Source organism: Doryrhamphus excisus, linkage group LG6, assembly GCF_037039965.1.
Source record: "Doryrhamphus excisus strain RoL-2023G ecotype Guam linkage group LG6, RoL_Dexc_Guam_v1.1, whole genome shotgun sequence".
NCBI lineage: Eukaryota > Metazoa > Chordata > Actinopteri > Syngnathiformes > Syngnathidae > Doryrhamphus > Doryrhamphus excisus.
Window position 1 is genome coordinate 10,685,939 of NC_136362.1, and position 12,553 is coordinate 10,698,491.

The 12,553-nt window shown below is 38.2% G+C and overlaps 1 protein-coding gene across 1 annotated transcript; it reads right to left on the reverse strand.

The window, feature by feature from the left end:
- Positions 1 to 2,675: 2,675 nt before the first annotated feature.
- LOC131126361 (kidney mitochondrial carrier protein 1) lies at positions 2,676 to 12,553 on the reverse strand. The gene is made up of 9 exons (XM_058068808.2): positions 12,339 to 12,553; positions 12,087 to 12,234; positions 10,888 to 10,982; positions 10,653 to 10,738; positions 8,541 to 8,636; positions 7,348 to 7,472; positions 6,366 to 6,489; positions 4,564 to 4,644; positions 2,676 to 3,734 (listed from the first exon to the last, which is right to left on the reverse strand). Exons 1-9 carry the CDS (start codon positions 12,400 to 12,402, stop codon positions 3,693 to 3,695), a joined length of 861 nt encoding a protein of 286 aa, XP_057924791.2. The 5' UTR covers positions 12,403 to 12,553; the 3' UTR covers positions 2,676 to 3,692.

The window sequence follows — 12,553 nt, forward strand, 5'->3', positions numbered from 1 at the left end:
TCTTGGCCAAAGTTGTCCAGCTTGTAAAAAAACGGGATGCCAGGCTAAAGTGCCAATTGGGGGGGGGGGCAACTCAGAACACCCCACCATTTGTGTTCTCTAATTGGAGAAAGATGTTTAAACCACAAACATAAAAATACAGTTTGTATATGTAAATATTTTCAATAAAGTTATAAAACCCAACAACATTCACCCAGAAGTGCAACTTATGGTGGCTTAGTCCAAGTTTTCATAATATTCCCAAGTAATAAGTCCCATAGTGACACTCCCAAAATAAAAAGAACAAGGCACACAAACACAACACAGACCGGAGTTCACCACAGTGTGTTTCTCGCCCATGTTCCCTGGAGCCGTCAGCATCTAAACAGCTCTGATGAGGGAAAACTGGGAATTTACCCGCTGAAACAAGAACAATTACATGTTCGACTCCCTGTGAATAATTCATAGGTCGATGTTTTGTGGCATGCCGCGTGTTTGGAGACAGGCCGGAGCGATCCCTCAGAAGCAAGTGTGCTAGATCCGTGGCCTCAAAGATGAGGGCTGGTGGGGATTGTGAAGTGGGCTCTGGAATTAACTGGGTGGAAGCTACACAGCGCCACACTGTGGTGAAAGGATGGAAACGCAAATCTTTCTTTTTTTAAATTTTATTATTATTTAACACCCATCCAGCAGCCTTTGCAACAACATTTAAAAAGACAAAATTATTGCAAATTTGGCAGCAAGGAACAGTAAAGCCAGGAGATATAGAAAATAAACAATGGAAGAAAAGGTTATAGTTGGCGGTAACAGCAATTGTAGTGCAAATAAGCGGTAAACAAATATCCACGCAAATACATTCCTTATCAAAATGTTCACACCAGATGTAAAATTGTACGATTGGATCTTGCAAAAATAATCTTGAGTAAGCAATTTACAGTTGAAACAGGTTGTTCATCACCAGATCAAAGGTTTGAGACCACAGCCTTTAAAAAAAAAAAAAAATTTTCTTTTGCCATCTCTTGATGGCAAAGGCAAAAAAAAGGTGGTCGGATTGATGAGCTTCATAAGCAAGACCTCTTGATCCTGATGTTCATGGAACAAAAAAATATGACTCCCAAAAATATCTAATTGCAGTCCAATAACAATCAATATCTGTTTTCCATATAGCACCTTAAAGGGGGGGGTCCTGTCGTGATCCTTCAATGGAAAAAGTGAGTTTCGGCTTGTGTAGGGGAGTCAAACGGAAGTTGGCTTGTTTCAGCTTTATTTTTTGCCTTTGCCATCTCTTGATAGCAAAGGCAAAAAAAAGGTGGTCGGATTGTTGAGCTTCATAAGCAAGACCTCTTGATCCTGATGTTCATGGAACAAAAAAAATATGACTCCCAAAAATATCTAATTGCAGTCCAATAACAATCAATATCTGTTTTCCATATAGCACCTTAAAGGGGGGGGGGTCCTGTCGTGATCCTTCAATGGAAAAAGTGAGTTTCGGCTTGTGTAGGGGAGTCAAACGGAAGTTGGCTTGTTTCAGCTTTATTTTTTGCCTTTGCCATCTCTTGATGGCAAAGGCAAAAAAAAAGGTGGTCAAATTGTTGAGCTTCATAAGCAAGACCTCCTGATCCTGATGTTCATGGAACAAAAATATGACCCCCAAAAATATCTAATTGCAGTCCAATAATCAGACAGCATCTGTTTTCCATACGGCACCTTGAACAGGGGGGGTCCTGTCGTGATCCTTCAATGGAAAAAGTGAGTTTCGGCTTGTGTAGGGGAGTCAAACGGAAGTTGGCTTGTTTCAGCTTTATTTTTTGCCTTTGCCATCTCTTGATGGCAAAGGCAAAAAAAAGGTGGTCAAATTGTTGAGCTTCATAAGCAAGACCTCCTGATCCTGATGTTCATAGAACAAAAAAAATGACCCCCAAAAATATCTAATTGCAGTCCAATAATCAGACAGCATCTGTTTTCCATACGGCACCTTGAACAGGGGGGGTCCTGTCGTGATCCTTCAATGGAAAAAGTGAGTTTCAGCTTGTACAGGGGAGTCAAACGGAAGTTGGCTTGTTTCAGCTTGTTTCAGCTTTATTTTTTGCCTTTGCCATCAAGAGATGGCAAAGGCAAAAAAAAGGTGGTCGGATTGTTGAGCTTCATAAGCAAGACCTCCTGATCCTGATGTTCATAGAACAAAAAAAATGACCCCCAAAAATATCTAATTGCAGTCCAATAATCAGCATCTGTTTTCCATATGGAGAAGGGGGTCCTGTCGTGATCCTTCAATGGAAAAAGTGAGTTTCAGCTTGTGCAGGGGTGTCAAACGGAAGGTGGCTATGTGGAGATGTTGCAGAGGGGGCGTGTCTATGTTAGAAGGATTTTTTTTTAGCTGTGGTCTTTTGATCGGCTGATGAATAACCTATTTCACTTTAATGCTAGCTTGCAGTAAATTGCTTACGCAAATTTTTTTGTTTCACTTCCCATTTCTTTTCTTTTTCTTTTTTACATTTTAAGCTCTACATAGAACTTTCTTAAGATCTAAAAGTGCAAAATGTAAATTGCTTCAAGTTTTCAACAAGATGCAGGGTCCTCCTAGCTAGCTAACTGAGAGTTTTCCAGCTTCAGGATGCTTTCAATAACGCAAAGTTTTCTTGCTTAAATTGCTCTCAATTTAGAAATATATTGGGAAAAAAAAGCGCACACCCGATCCTTTTCGAAGTGGATTCAATGTCTTTTTTTTTTGTCATCTCTTGATGGCAAAGGCAAAAAAAAAGGTGGTCGGATTGTTGAGTTTCATAAGCAAGACCTCCTGATCCTGATGTTCATGGAACAAAAAAAATATGACTCCCAAAATATCTAATTGCAGTCTAATAACAATCAGCATCTGTTTTCCATACGGCACCTTGGAGAGGGGGGGTCCTGTCATGATCCTTCAATGGAAAAAGTGAGTTTCAGCTTGCGCAGGGGCATCAAACGGCGTCTATGTTAGAAGGATTTTTTTTTTTAGCTGTGGTCTTTTAATCGGATGATGAATAACCTATTTCACTTTCATGCTAGCTTACAGTAAATTGCTTACTCAAAAAAGATGCAGGGTCCTGCTAGCTAACTAGCTAACTGAGAGGTTGCCAGCTTCAGGATGCTTTCAATAACGCAAAGTTTTCTTGCTTAAATTGCTCTCAATTTAGAAATATATTTGGAAAAAATACGCACACCCGATCCGATTTTCGAAGTGTGTTGACTTAAAAGCACTCTTGCTATTTCGAAAGGGAATGACTGCAGTGATTGTCAGCTGCTCTCCAACGTGTGCAACGTCCCTCTACTGGCAAAATTTAAGGCCGCTTTGAAATTGAACATTATTCTGGTGACATTCAAGCCTCAGACATTCACGTATGAACAGAGGCCACTGTGGCGTCCCGGAAGTGGGAGGAGTGTTGGTACATGAATCCGTCGGTTGATTCTTAACGAAGCATTTCGCGTGAGCTAAAAATATCAAATTCAAGCGTCCCTTTGCGGAAGTCGCAGACATTTTTCCCCACATAAGCCACAGCAGGCTTGAGGAAAAACACGTAGCCCACACAAGACTCCAATGCCACGGCAAACGAGGGTGTCCATCAATTCCTGCGGACCCGGCGGTTCCGTCAAGGATCCATCCCAGTCCAGACAATTTTGGTCCTCTCGTCTCGGAAACTTGTGCTCATATTCAACATTTCTGGACGCTACACCACTCAGATGTTGATCTTCTTGAGCTGCTCATATGTGAGGAAGAACTGGACATTGAGTCAAGGAGCTGCAACAATTAATCAATGAATCGATGATTAATCATTTATCCAATTAATCGACAACTATTTTGTTTTTGAAATGTAAATAATCTGGGATTTTAGCCTCTCAAATGTGAATATTTTTATGTTGCCTTAGTCATCCATGATGTAAATATCTTGAATATATTAGCTAACCAGACCCGAGTTCAATTCCACCCTCGGCCATCTCTGTGTGGAGTTTGCATGTTCTCCCCAGTTTTCTTCAGGTACTCCGGTTTGCTTGAAAATTTCTTTCTTTATTTTTTTTTGGGGGGGGGGGGGGGGGGCAAAAAAGTGATGCTAGAAGTTGCCAATCCATCATTTGTAATTAATTTTTGGGTGTCTGGAACAAATTGATTGGATTTAATTGGATTATTTTCAATGCAGAATTTGCTTTGGTTAGAGTCCGTTTTGGTTTTAATGATTGATTGATGATGTTAACCAGGACTGTCAAGTGGTTAGCGTGCAGGCCTCACAGCTACAAGACCCAAGTTCAATTCCACCCTTGGCCATCACTGTGTGGAGTTTGCGTGTTCTCCCCATGCATGTGTGGGTTTTCTCCGGGTACTCCGGTTTCCTCCCACATTCCAAAAACATGCTAGGTTAATTAGCGACTCCAAATTGTCCATAGGTATGAATGTGAGTGTGAATGGTTGTTTGTCTATATGTGCCCTGTGATTGGCTGGCCACCAGTCCAGGATGTACCCCTGCCTCTCGCCGATTTCTACCGCGCCAAACGACATTGCATCACAGTAGATAAACAACAGAGTGCAGCGCTAACGAGATGTTTCAAGGATACGATGATGTTCCACGGGCCCAGACGGAGCCAGTTGGGGAAGAAGCCCTTGTAGAGGGCCATGAAGCCCTCCGAGCGCCACGTCTGAGGAGGCGAAGACAAACAGGTTTGAAAACACACTTCAGCTTGTTATCCCTTGATCATTATTCAACAATCCTTTGGGTGCTTTTAGCTGGGAAATTGGCGTCGTGACGGCTTGGGCTAAATATTTAAGCACACTGAAAGATATTCAGCACAGCCGTCGAATGTGAAACAAAGCAATTCGCCTCAAACTGAAGGAGTCGCAGGAGACAACACGGGATGAGATATCCTGACTCAGAGTGCTTAGTATTGATTTAGCTCTAAAAAGGTACACCTCTTTGGTTTTAAGTATTCTTTTGTCACATACAACCCCTTGCTCTTGTTGTTGCGTCATCGTTATTTGTGAAAAGACTCCCTTGGACACGATTATAAAAGTGGTGGTTGGCTAAGACGCTCGTAATGGCTTTTTCAACAAGATGGCAGAGTATTAATCACATTACTGAGCGTCAAATTGGGACATTGAAGTCCTCGCTGAAGCTAACTCAGATAGCATAAGTTTGAATATGTTTATGTACACGCTGTTTTCGTCTATGGGCTCCAATATGTACAACAGGGATGTGGCCTGAGCTGCTTTTGTTTTTTTGTTTGTTTTTTTTTAAAAGGGCCAGTGGCATATATTCAGAGAAAAGTTTAACAACATAATATTCAAAACTAAAGTTATTTTAGTTCCTTAAAGTTGAAATATTAAAGAAAAAATTCTTATGTGAACTAACACAAAATAAAGTTGGAATTTTTGGTTGCAGAAAAAGTTATAATATTATGGGAATAAGGTCAAAATATTATTTTATATACGTATGAATAGTTGCAGAATTTCAAAAAATGTGGGAAAAGTGCAGTAATTTCATGAGAATAAAGTCAAAATATTACAAGAAAAATTGGAAAGGTAAGAATATTTCCTCATAATATTATGAGGCAAAATAATGTAATTTTAGTAGCATAGAGCTGAAATATGTTGGAATTTTTGGTTGCAGAAAAAGTTATAATATTATGGGAATAAGGTCAAAATATTATTTAATATATGAATAGTTGCAAAATTTGAAAAACAGTGGAAGAAAATGCAGTAATTTCATGAGAATAAAGTCAAAATATTACAAGAAAAATTTGACATTTTTAAGACTATTTTCGCATAATATTGTGAGGAAAATAATGTCATTTTAGTACCATTGAGCTAAAATATTAAAGAAAAAAGTCTTATGAGAACAAACCCAATATAAAGTTGAAATTTTTGGTTGCAGAAAAAGTTATAATATTATGGGAATAAGGTCAAAATATTATTTAATATATGAATAGTTGCAAAATTTGACAAAAAATATGGGGAAAAATGCAGTATTTTCATAAGAATAAAGTCAAAATATTACAAGAAAAATTATACATTTTTAAGAATATTTCCTCATAATATTATGAGGAAAAATAATGCCATTTTAGTAGCATAGAACTGAAATATTACAGAAGAAAATGTTCTCACTATTAACAAAAATATAACAAAAAATTAATTAGGTTGGGGGTAAAAAAAGTGATATTACTGAAGACAATTCCCAAAGATTATTTAAGGAGAAATTTGAAATATTTGGAAAAAAAAGTGCCAAGGCCAAATACTCATAATAAGCTTTTTCAACCATATGACAAAGCAGAGATGCATTTTTTCTTCTTTACAAAATATCAACGTGTCCCTTGCATCCTTTCACTTCCTGTATGTGTTTTGGACACCCCTGATGTAGACTGACCTGCAGCAGACAGTCCAGTGTTCCCTGGTACAAAGCTCCTCCTCTCTGGTTCATCATACGCGTTCGGACGACATCCACAGGGTTGGAAGCTAATGCTCCAGCAAGACCACACACGAAACTAGACCTGCATGCCGTAAAGACAAAGGAAGTGGTTAGTCTTTATTTCCCCTGATTTTCTTTTAATCGTTACCATTTAATCAATGGTGGACATTTTATAGCAAGATTTTATAGCATTTGCAGTTGATTTGAATTTGCAGAATTGTTGTCATTCGGCCATACTGGTCATGCCATTATTCAGCCAATCAGAGGTGGACTTGCTGGTGTGTTTTGGATCATTGTCCTGCTGCTTGAGGTCACCAAGAGATGGTCGGACATTCTCTTTCAGCAGAATTCATGCTTCCATTTATCACAGAATCGCAAAACAGCCCCAGACCATCACACTACCACCACCATATTTTACTGTTGGTATGATGTTCTTTTTCTGATTTTGGTCTTGGTTGTCTTTCTTATGGTGGAGTCAACACCTACCTTAACTGAGGCAAGTGAGGCCTTAGTTAATGTATGTTTAACAGTGGCGGCCATGTTTCTTCCCTTAAAAACTGGATTCTGTGCTCAGTTGTGTTGTTATTGCCTAATATTTAATTTATTAATTAATTTTAAGTGTGACAAACAAGTGATAAATTTGAAATCTTTTGTCACGCCACTGTAGATGGGTGCATGGATTTTTCTCCATGAAAAATAGCCTCAGATCCCATAGTTACTGGTGTAACTGGAATGTCGTGTAATCGCGGGAGCACAGCTGATCCGATTTGCCGCTCAGTAAATAAAAAGCAGACACCAACCCAACACGAACTGAAAGTCAGCATCACAGCCTGGAGGCGCATGTCTGCTCCTTAACTGGTTGCACCTTAAAAACATACTCCGGCGTCTTGCTGCATGGCTTCTAATTTCCTCTTCCTGATCCGCTCCTGCCCTCACTTACAAGAAATGCGTGTACACGGTGTCGCCCATGTGACCCGACAGAATCAGGTGCTTCTTGGTGATGTCATAGACCGGCAGTTCGACTCCGACGACAATGGCCGCTCGCTGAGCAGTCAGAGACACACCCTGATGGAGGAAGAGAGGCGAGATTGGCAAGATCATACAACATCGTTGTCTAAGCTCTTCCTGCATCCTATATTCCTATAGTTGTTATTTTATCTCTCCATCTCACAAGGAATTATTAATTATTATTAAGTTATTGCGTACAGTAAATGAGTAAAGCACTTTTTGGCAGCAACCAGCAGAGGGCGAAATGTGCTCAAAGCCAAATTAGGCTGCAGAAATCCAGTCCAAAATATGAAAAAGTGCAACAATTAATGATGAACCATATAAACCATCTCTGAAAATTTTATGACTTTAGGTCTATAATATTATAACTTATTCCTCAACCTAATTTCCCCAAAAATATGACTTCATTTTTATTTTTCTATTTATAAAAAATGATAAAAATATTTATTTTATATTTATTTACATATATTTTTATTTTTCTTTGTTTCTCATAATATTAAAACTTTTAAAAAGTAGCATATATATTTTTTTTATATTTTAACTCTGTGTTACTAAAATATTACGATTTTATTCTCATAAAATTTAAACATATAATACTACTTTTTTCTTGTAATATTTTGAATTTATTCTGGTAAAAGTACTGCTGTATTATTCTATTTTTGCTTTTTTTTAATTATCCAACTATTTCAATGTTTTTCTCGTAAATTTGTATTTCAGAATATGATGACTTTGTTCTCAAAATATTTAGACTTTATGCTCATAACATTAAAACTTTTTCCGGCAAATTACCCCCCCCCCCTTAATTGTTTTGCTGTGTTTGTTTCTCATTTTACAACTTTTAAAAACAACCGCTTTTTTCTTTAATATTTATATTTCCTCATAATATTGTGTTATACTTGTAAAATCACAACCTTTTCTATTAATATTTGGACTTTTTTGTTTTCTTGTTAAATTATATATGTTTAGAATGTGCCACAGTTCAATAAAAAAAAAAACAGCCGCACCCTGCACTTGGCCCTGGGGTCACCCTTTGGACACCCTTGGTTTACACATTGCAGTTCATGTTTAATGATTTTTTTATTTTTAATGTCAGAAATGGTAGCAAGTAAAAGAAGTGGTTTGTACCTTCCAAAGTCCCCTGGTCCCTTCCTCCTGATAGATGTTGATGAAGTTGCCCATCATACTGCCCTGGATCACATTTCCCTGGGCTTGCATGCGGATCTGACAAAGCAGAGACACACACTTGATGAGACAAGTAAATATATGTATATAGGACGCAACTGTTAAACAGGTAACATTAGCATGCATTAACTATGGTAGCCATTGGAGAGCGAAGACGAAAGGTTAGAAGGGCTTTCTGGCAAATCGGTCTGCATTTTTTCCTCTTCTGTATTTGTGTCCGGGAACATTCTTTAGCTGAAGCTTCCCTTGCTACGCTTTCACATATTAGTCCTCCATTTTGCCTCATGACCACTTGGCAACACACACACACACACACACACACACACACTGTGATTGTAAGTCCTCAGCTGCTCATATCTGTTAACTCTTAATAAAAGGCATTCAGCGCACATGAGGTCATCCTGCCTTCAGCGGGCCCTTTAGCATGCGTACACAAATCATATTCATGCAACCGTATCATTTACAGAAGACTATGTTCAGCCTTGAAGGCCTCACGTCTATTAATAAGTCGCCAGTGAAGGTTTAACGTAACTATGTCTCAGGACCAGGATAAGCACACTGGTTGGCCGCTTCATTAGGTACACTTATGCAATCTAATCTAATCCAAATCCAAAGAGAATTGCCTTTACAAAAAGTTAGATCAGCATTAGTCTTTGTCATGTATAAGGGTATGTTTACACATGACTTCCCACAGCTAGTACAAGTAGTCTGTGACATTTTAATGCGACTTTAACAACATTGGTTCAGAGGTATATAAAGTATACACAGTGGTGTGAAAAAGTCAAACGTAAATGTCAATGTCACTCAATGACAACACAACTGTTCAAATTAAACTTCTTATTATTAGTAAAAGAGAAACACAATCCAAAACTAAATGTGTGAAAAATGAGCTCAATTAGTCTGGAAAAGGTTATAAAGCCATTTCTAAAGCTTTAGGACTCCAGCCAACCACAGTGAGAGCCATCATCCACAAATGACCAAAACATGGAACAGTGGTCAACCTTCTCAGTAGTGGCCGGTCAACCAAAATGACCCCAAGAGCGCAGCGACGACTCATTCAAGAGGTCACAAAAGACCCCACAACAACATCTAAAGAACTTCAGGCCTTATTTGCCTCAGTTGAGGTCAGTGCTGGGTAAAAATGGCCTGCATGGCAGAGGTCCGAAACCACTGCTGAACAACTCAATTTTGCCAGAAAACATCTTGATGATCCCCAAGACCTTTGGGAAAATACCCACGGTGGTGGTAGTGTGATGGTCTGGGGGCTGTTTTGGAAGACTGGAAGTCTTTGGGAAAATACTGTTTGGCCTGAGGAAAACTTTTTCGAAAATGTGTATCCCGAAAAGTTAACGCTGCATTTCAGAAAAAGATCATAAAAACGGTAAAATATAGTGGCGGTAGTGTAATGGTCTGGGGCTGTTTTAGAAGACTGGGAGTCTTTGGGAAAATACTCTTTGGCCTGAGGAGAACTTTTTCAAAGATATGTATCCCGAAAAGTAACGCTGCATTTCAGAAAAAGATCATAACAACAGTAACCTTTGACCTTTGACAAAGACCTTTGGCAAAAACACTCTGTGATCTGACAAGACAAAAGTTGGACTTTCTGGAAGGTGTGTGTCCCATTAAATCCGGTGTAAAAGTCATAACAACATCATAACAGCAGTAAATAACAACAGTAAAATATGGTGGTGGTAGTGTGATGGTCTGGGGCTGTTTTGTTGCTTCAGGACCTGGAATACTTGTGATGAATAGAAGCATGGTTGTGCAGCAAGTACAATGATTCATTGCTGTTGCCGCTAAGTGTGGTCCAACCAGTTATTAGCTTTAGGGGGAAACCATATTTTTCCGCAAGACCATGCAGATTGGCGTTGACTAATATTTAAATTTGATGACCTGAAACGTTGACGCGTGACGAGCCTCGTGCATTGCGGTACACTACAGCCGTCTCCGTAACTGTAGTCGTAGCTTCTCAGTGTGTTTGACATTCTCAGAAAAAGCACAAGTCAGTCCAACCTGTTCTTCTACAACAGAATGGTAATTTGAGCCTTTAGCTACCTTCAGCACATCCGTGGGGTTGGCGATGGAGGAAGAGATGACCCCGGAGAGAATGCCACACAACACATTCGTCAACAGTGTCTCATCTGATGGGCAGACAGGAGCACGAGTTAGACTTTACATAGCAGCTGTGGTGTTTTTGCATAAACACTTCAAAAGTAGGCAGGTTTAGTCGAGCCGTTGGGCCAACCGTTCAGACAGGCGCATGCATGTTGGAATAGAACGCGGGCCTCACCCTCGGGCCTGTCAACCAGCAACCGCTTGAAGCTCTGGTATGTGCCAATTTTGATGGTCCCGTAGGATGCCTGGCGCAGCATGGCGGGAGCGATCCTATAATAGTTACATACACACACACATATATATACATATATATATATATATATATATATGTAAGAACAACATGGAACACATTTACAGTAACACGTATTGGGTAAATGTGACTATAGGGGTGTTATTTCATGCATAGAGAGCTCTATTAATGTTGAATAATGTTGTAATATGTTCTATGAAAAGATTCCATAATAATAATATTATTATTATTATTATTAATACTATAATAATAAGGAATCCTACTCAATACGGTCCAGCCTGGAACCACAATAAAAAAAAAGGCATTACTACATAAATACAACAATAGAAACCAATGGAACAGTATCATAAAATAATAATAATTGTATTATTTTAATTATATATTAAATTATATAAATAAAATATATTTATATATTATTTCAAAAATATATAATATATATAATTTTTATTATATATATAATATATTATATATTTCAATAGAAATTAAATATATTTCTATTTAAATAAAAATGTAATATATTATATACAAAAATTCTATATACTATATATTTTAATATATTATATTTTAATTAAATAATTCCCCAGTTTTATTTTATTATTAATTGTATATTAAATTATATACATAATATATATTTATATATCATTAAAAAATATAATATATATAATTTTTATTATATATATATAATATATAATATATTTATATAGAAATTTAATATATTATATATTTTTATAGAAATTAAATATTCTTCTATTTAAATAAAAATGAAATATATTATATATAAAAAATATATATTATATATATTTTAATATATTATATTTTAATTTTAATTAGATAATTCCCCAGTTCCATTTCATTACATAAAATTGTTTCCCTCCTGTGTACTTTGACTTATTCCCTAAATAAGAATACAAACATCAAAACCTGAAAAATGGCGGTGTAGGTTTGATACCAGTACTTCCTTTGCGATATATACAATACATATTTGGATACAATCGACACCCACACCTGTTCGAAAAGTGGAAGTGGTTCCATTTACGGGAAATTGTTGAATGTATACTTGAATAAAAGTGAAAGTGGATAGTGAGAACAGGCATATGAATACAAATAGGAGCTACTGTACATACCCTGAATACAGGGCTCGAACGCCCTCCTCTCGTACTATCCTGACCATGGCGTGCAGCATACCCCGGTACCGGATTTCTCGGTATTTACTGTCGCCTACTTGGCCTTGAACCTGAAGACGTGTCTTGGCTAAGTCGATTGGGAATGTACCTGTCACACAGACCACCATGCCGTCAGCACGGACACGACAGAGCCAGACAGACAAGCCACGCATTCGGGCCTCCTGGGCGGCTTCCTCCCACACATCAACTCACCGCATTCCGCCGTCACAGAAGCCAGTCCGCCGTATACAAACGGTTTCCAGTTGAAGCTGGACATTTTTTCTCGGCCTCACAATGGAGTTTTACCAAGCGCCAGGTATGAAATAGGATGTTAGTAGTAGCTAATGGGCGGGCCTGAGTCCTTGCCGGGGGTTTGAACATGCGGCTCCGTTTCCCCGCTCCTCCTCCTTTCGTGTTTGAGGAGGACG

What these genes read in the sequence shown, in the direction of transcription:
- LOC131126361 (XM_058068808.2), bottom strand. Translation starts at nt 12,402, where the DNA reads ATGTCCAGCTTCAACTGGAAACCGTTTGTATACGGCGGACTGGCTTCT. An exon ending in ACCCCACGGATGTGCTGAAG is followed by an intron (nt 8,637 to 10,652) that starts GTAGCTAAAGGC and finishes CTGCTTTGTCAG; the next exon opens with ATCCGCATGCAAGCCCAGGG. An exon ending in TGGGCCCGTGGAACATCATC is followed by an intron (nt 3,735 to 4,563) that starts GTATCCTTGAAA and finishes CTCAATGTCCAG; the next exon opens with TTCTTCCTCACATATGAGCA.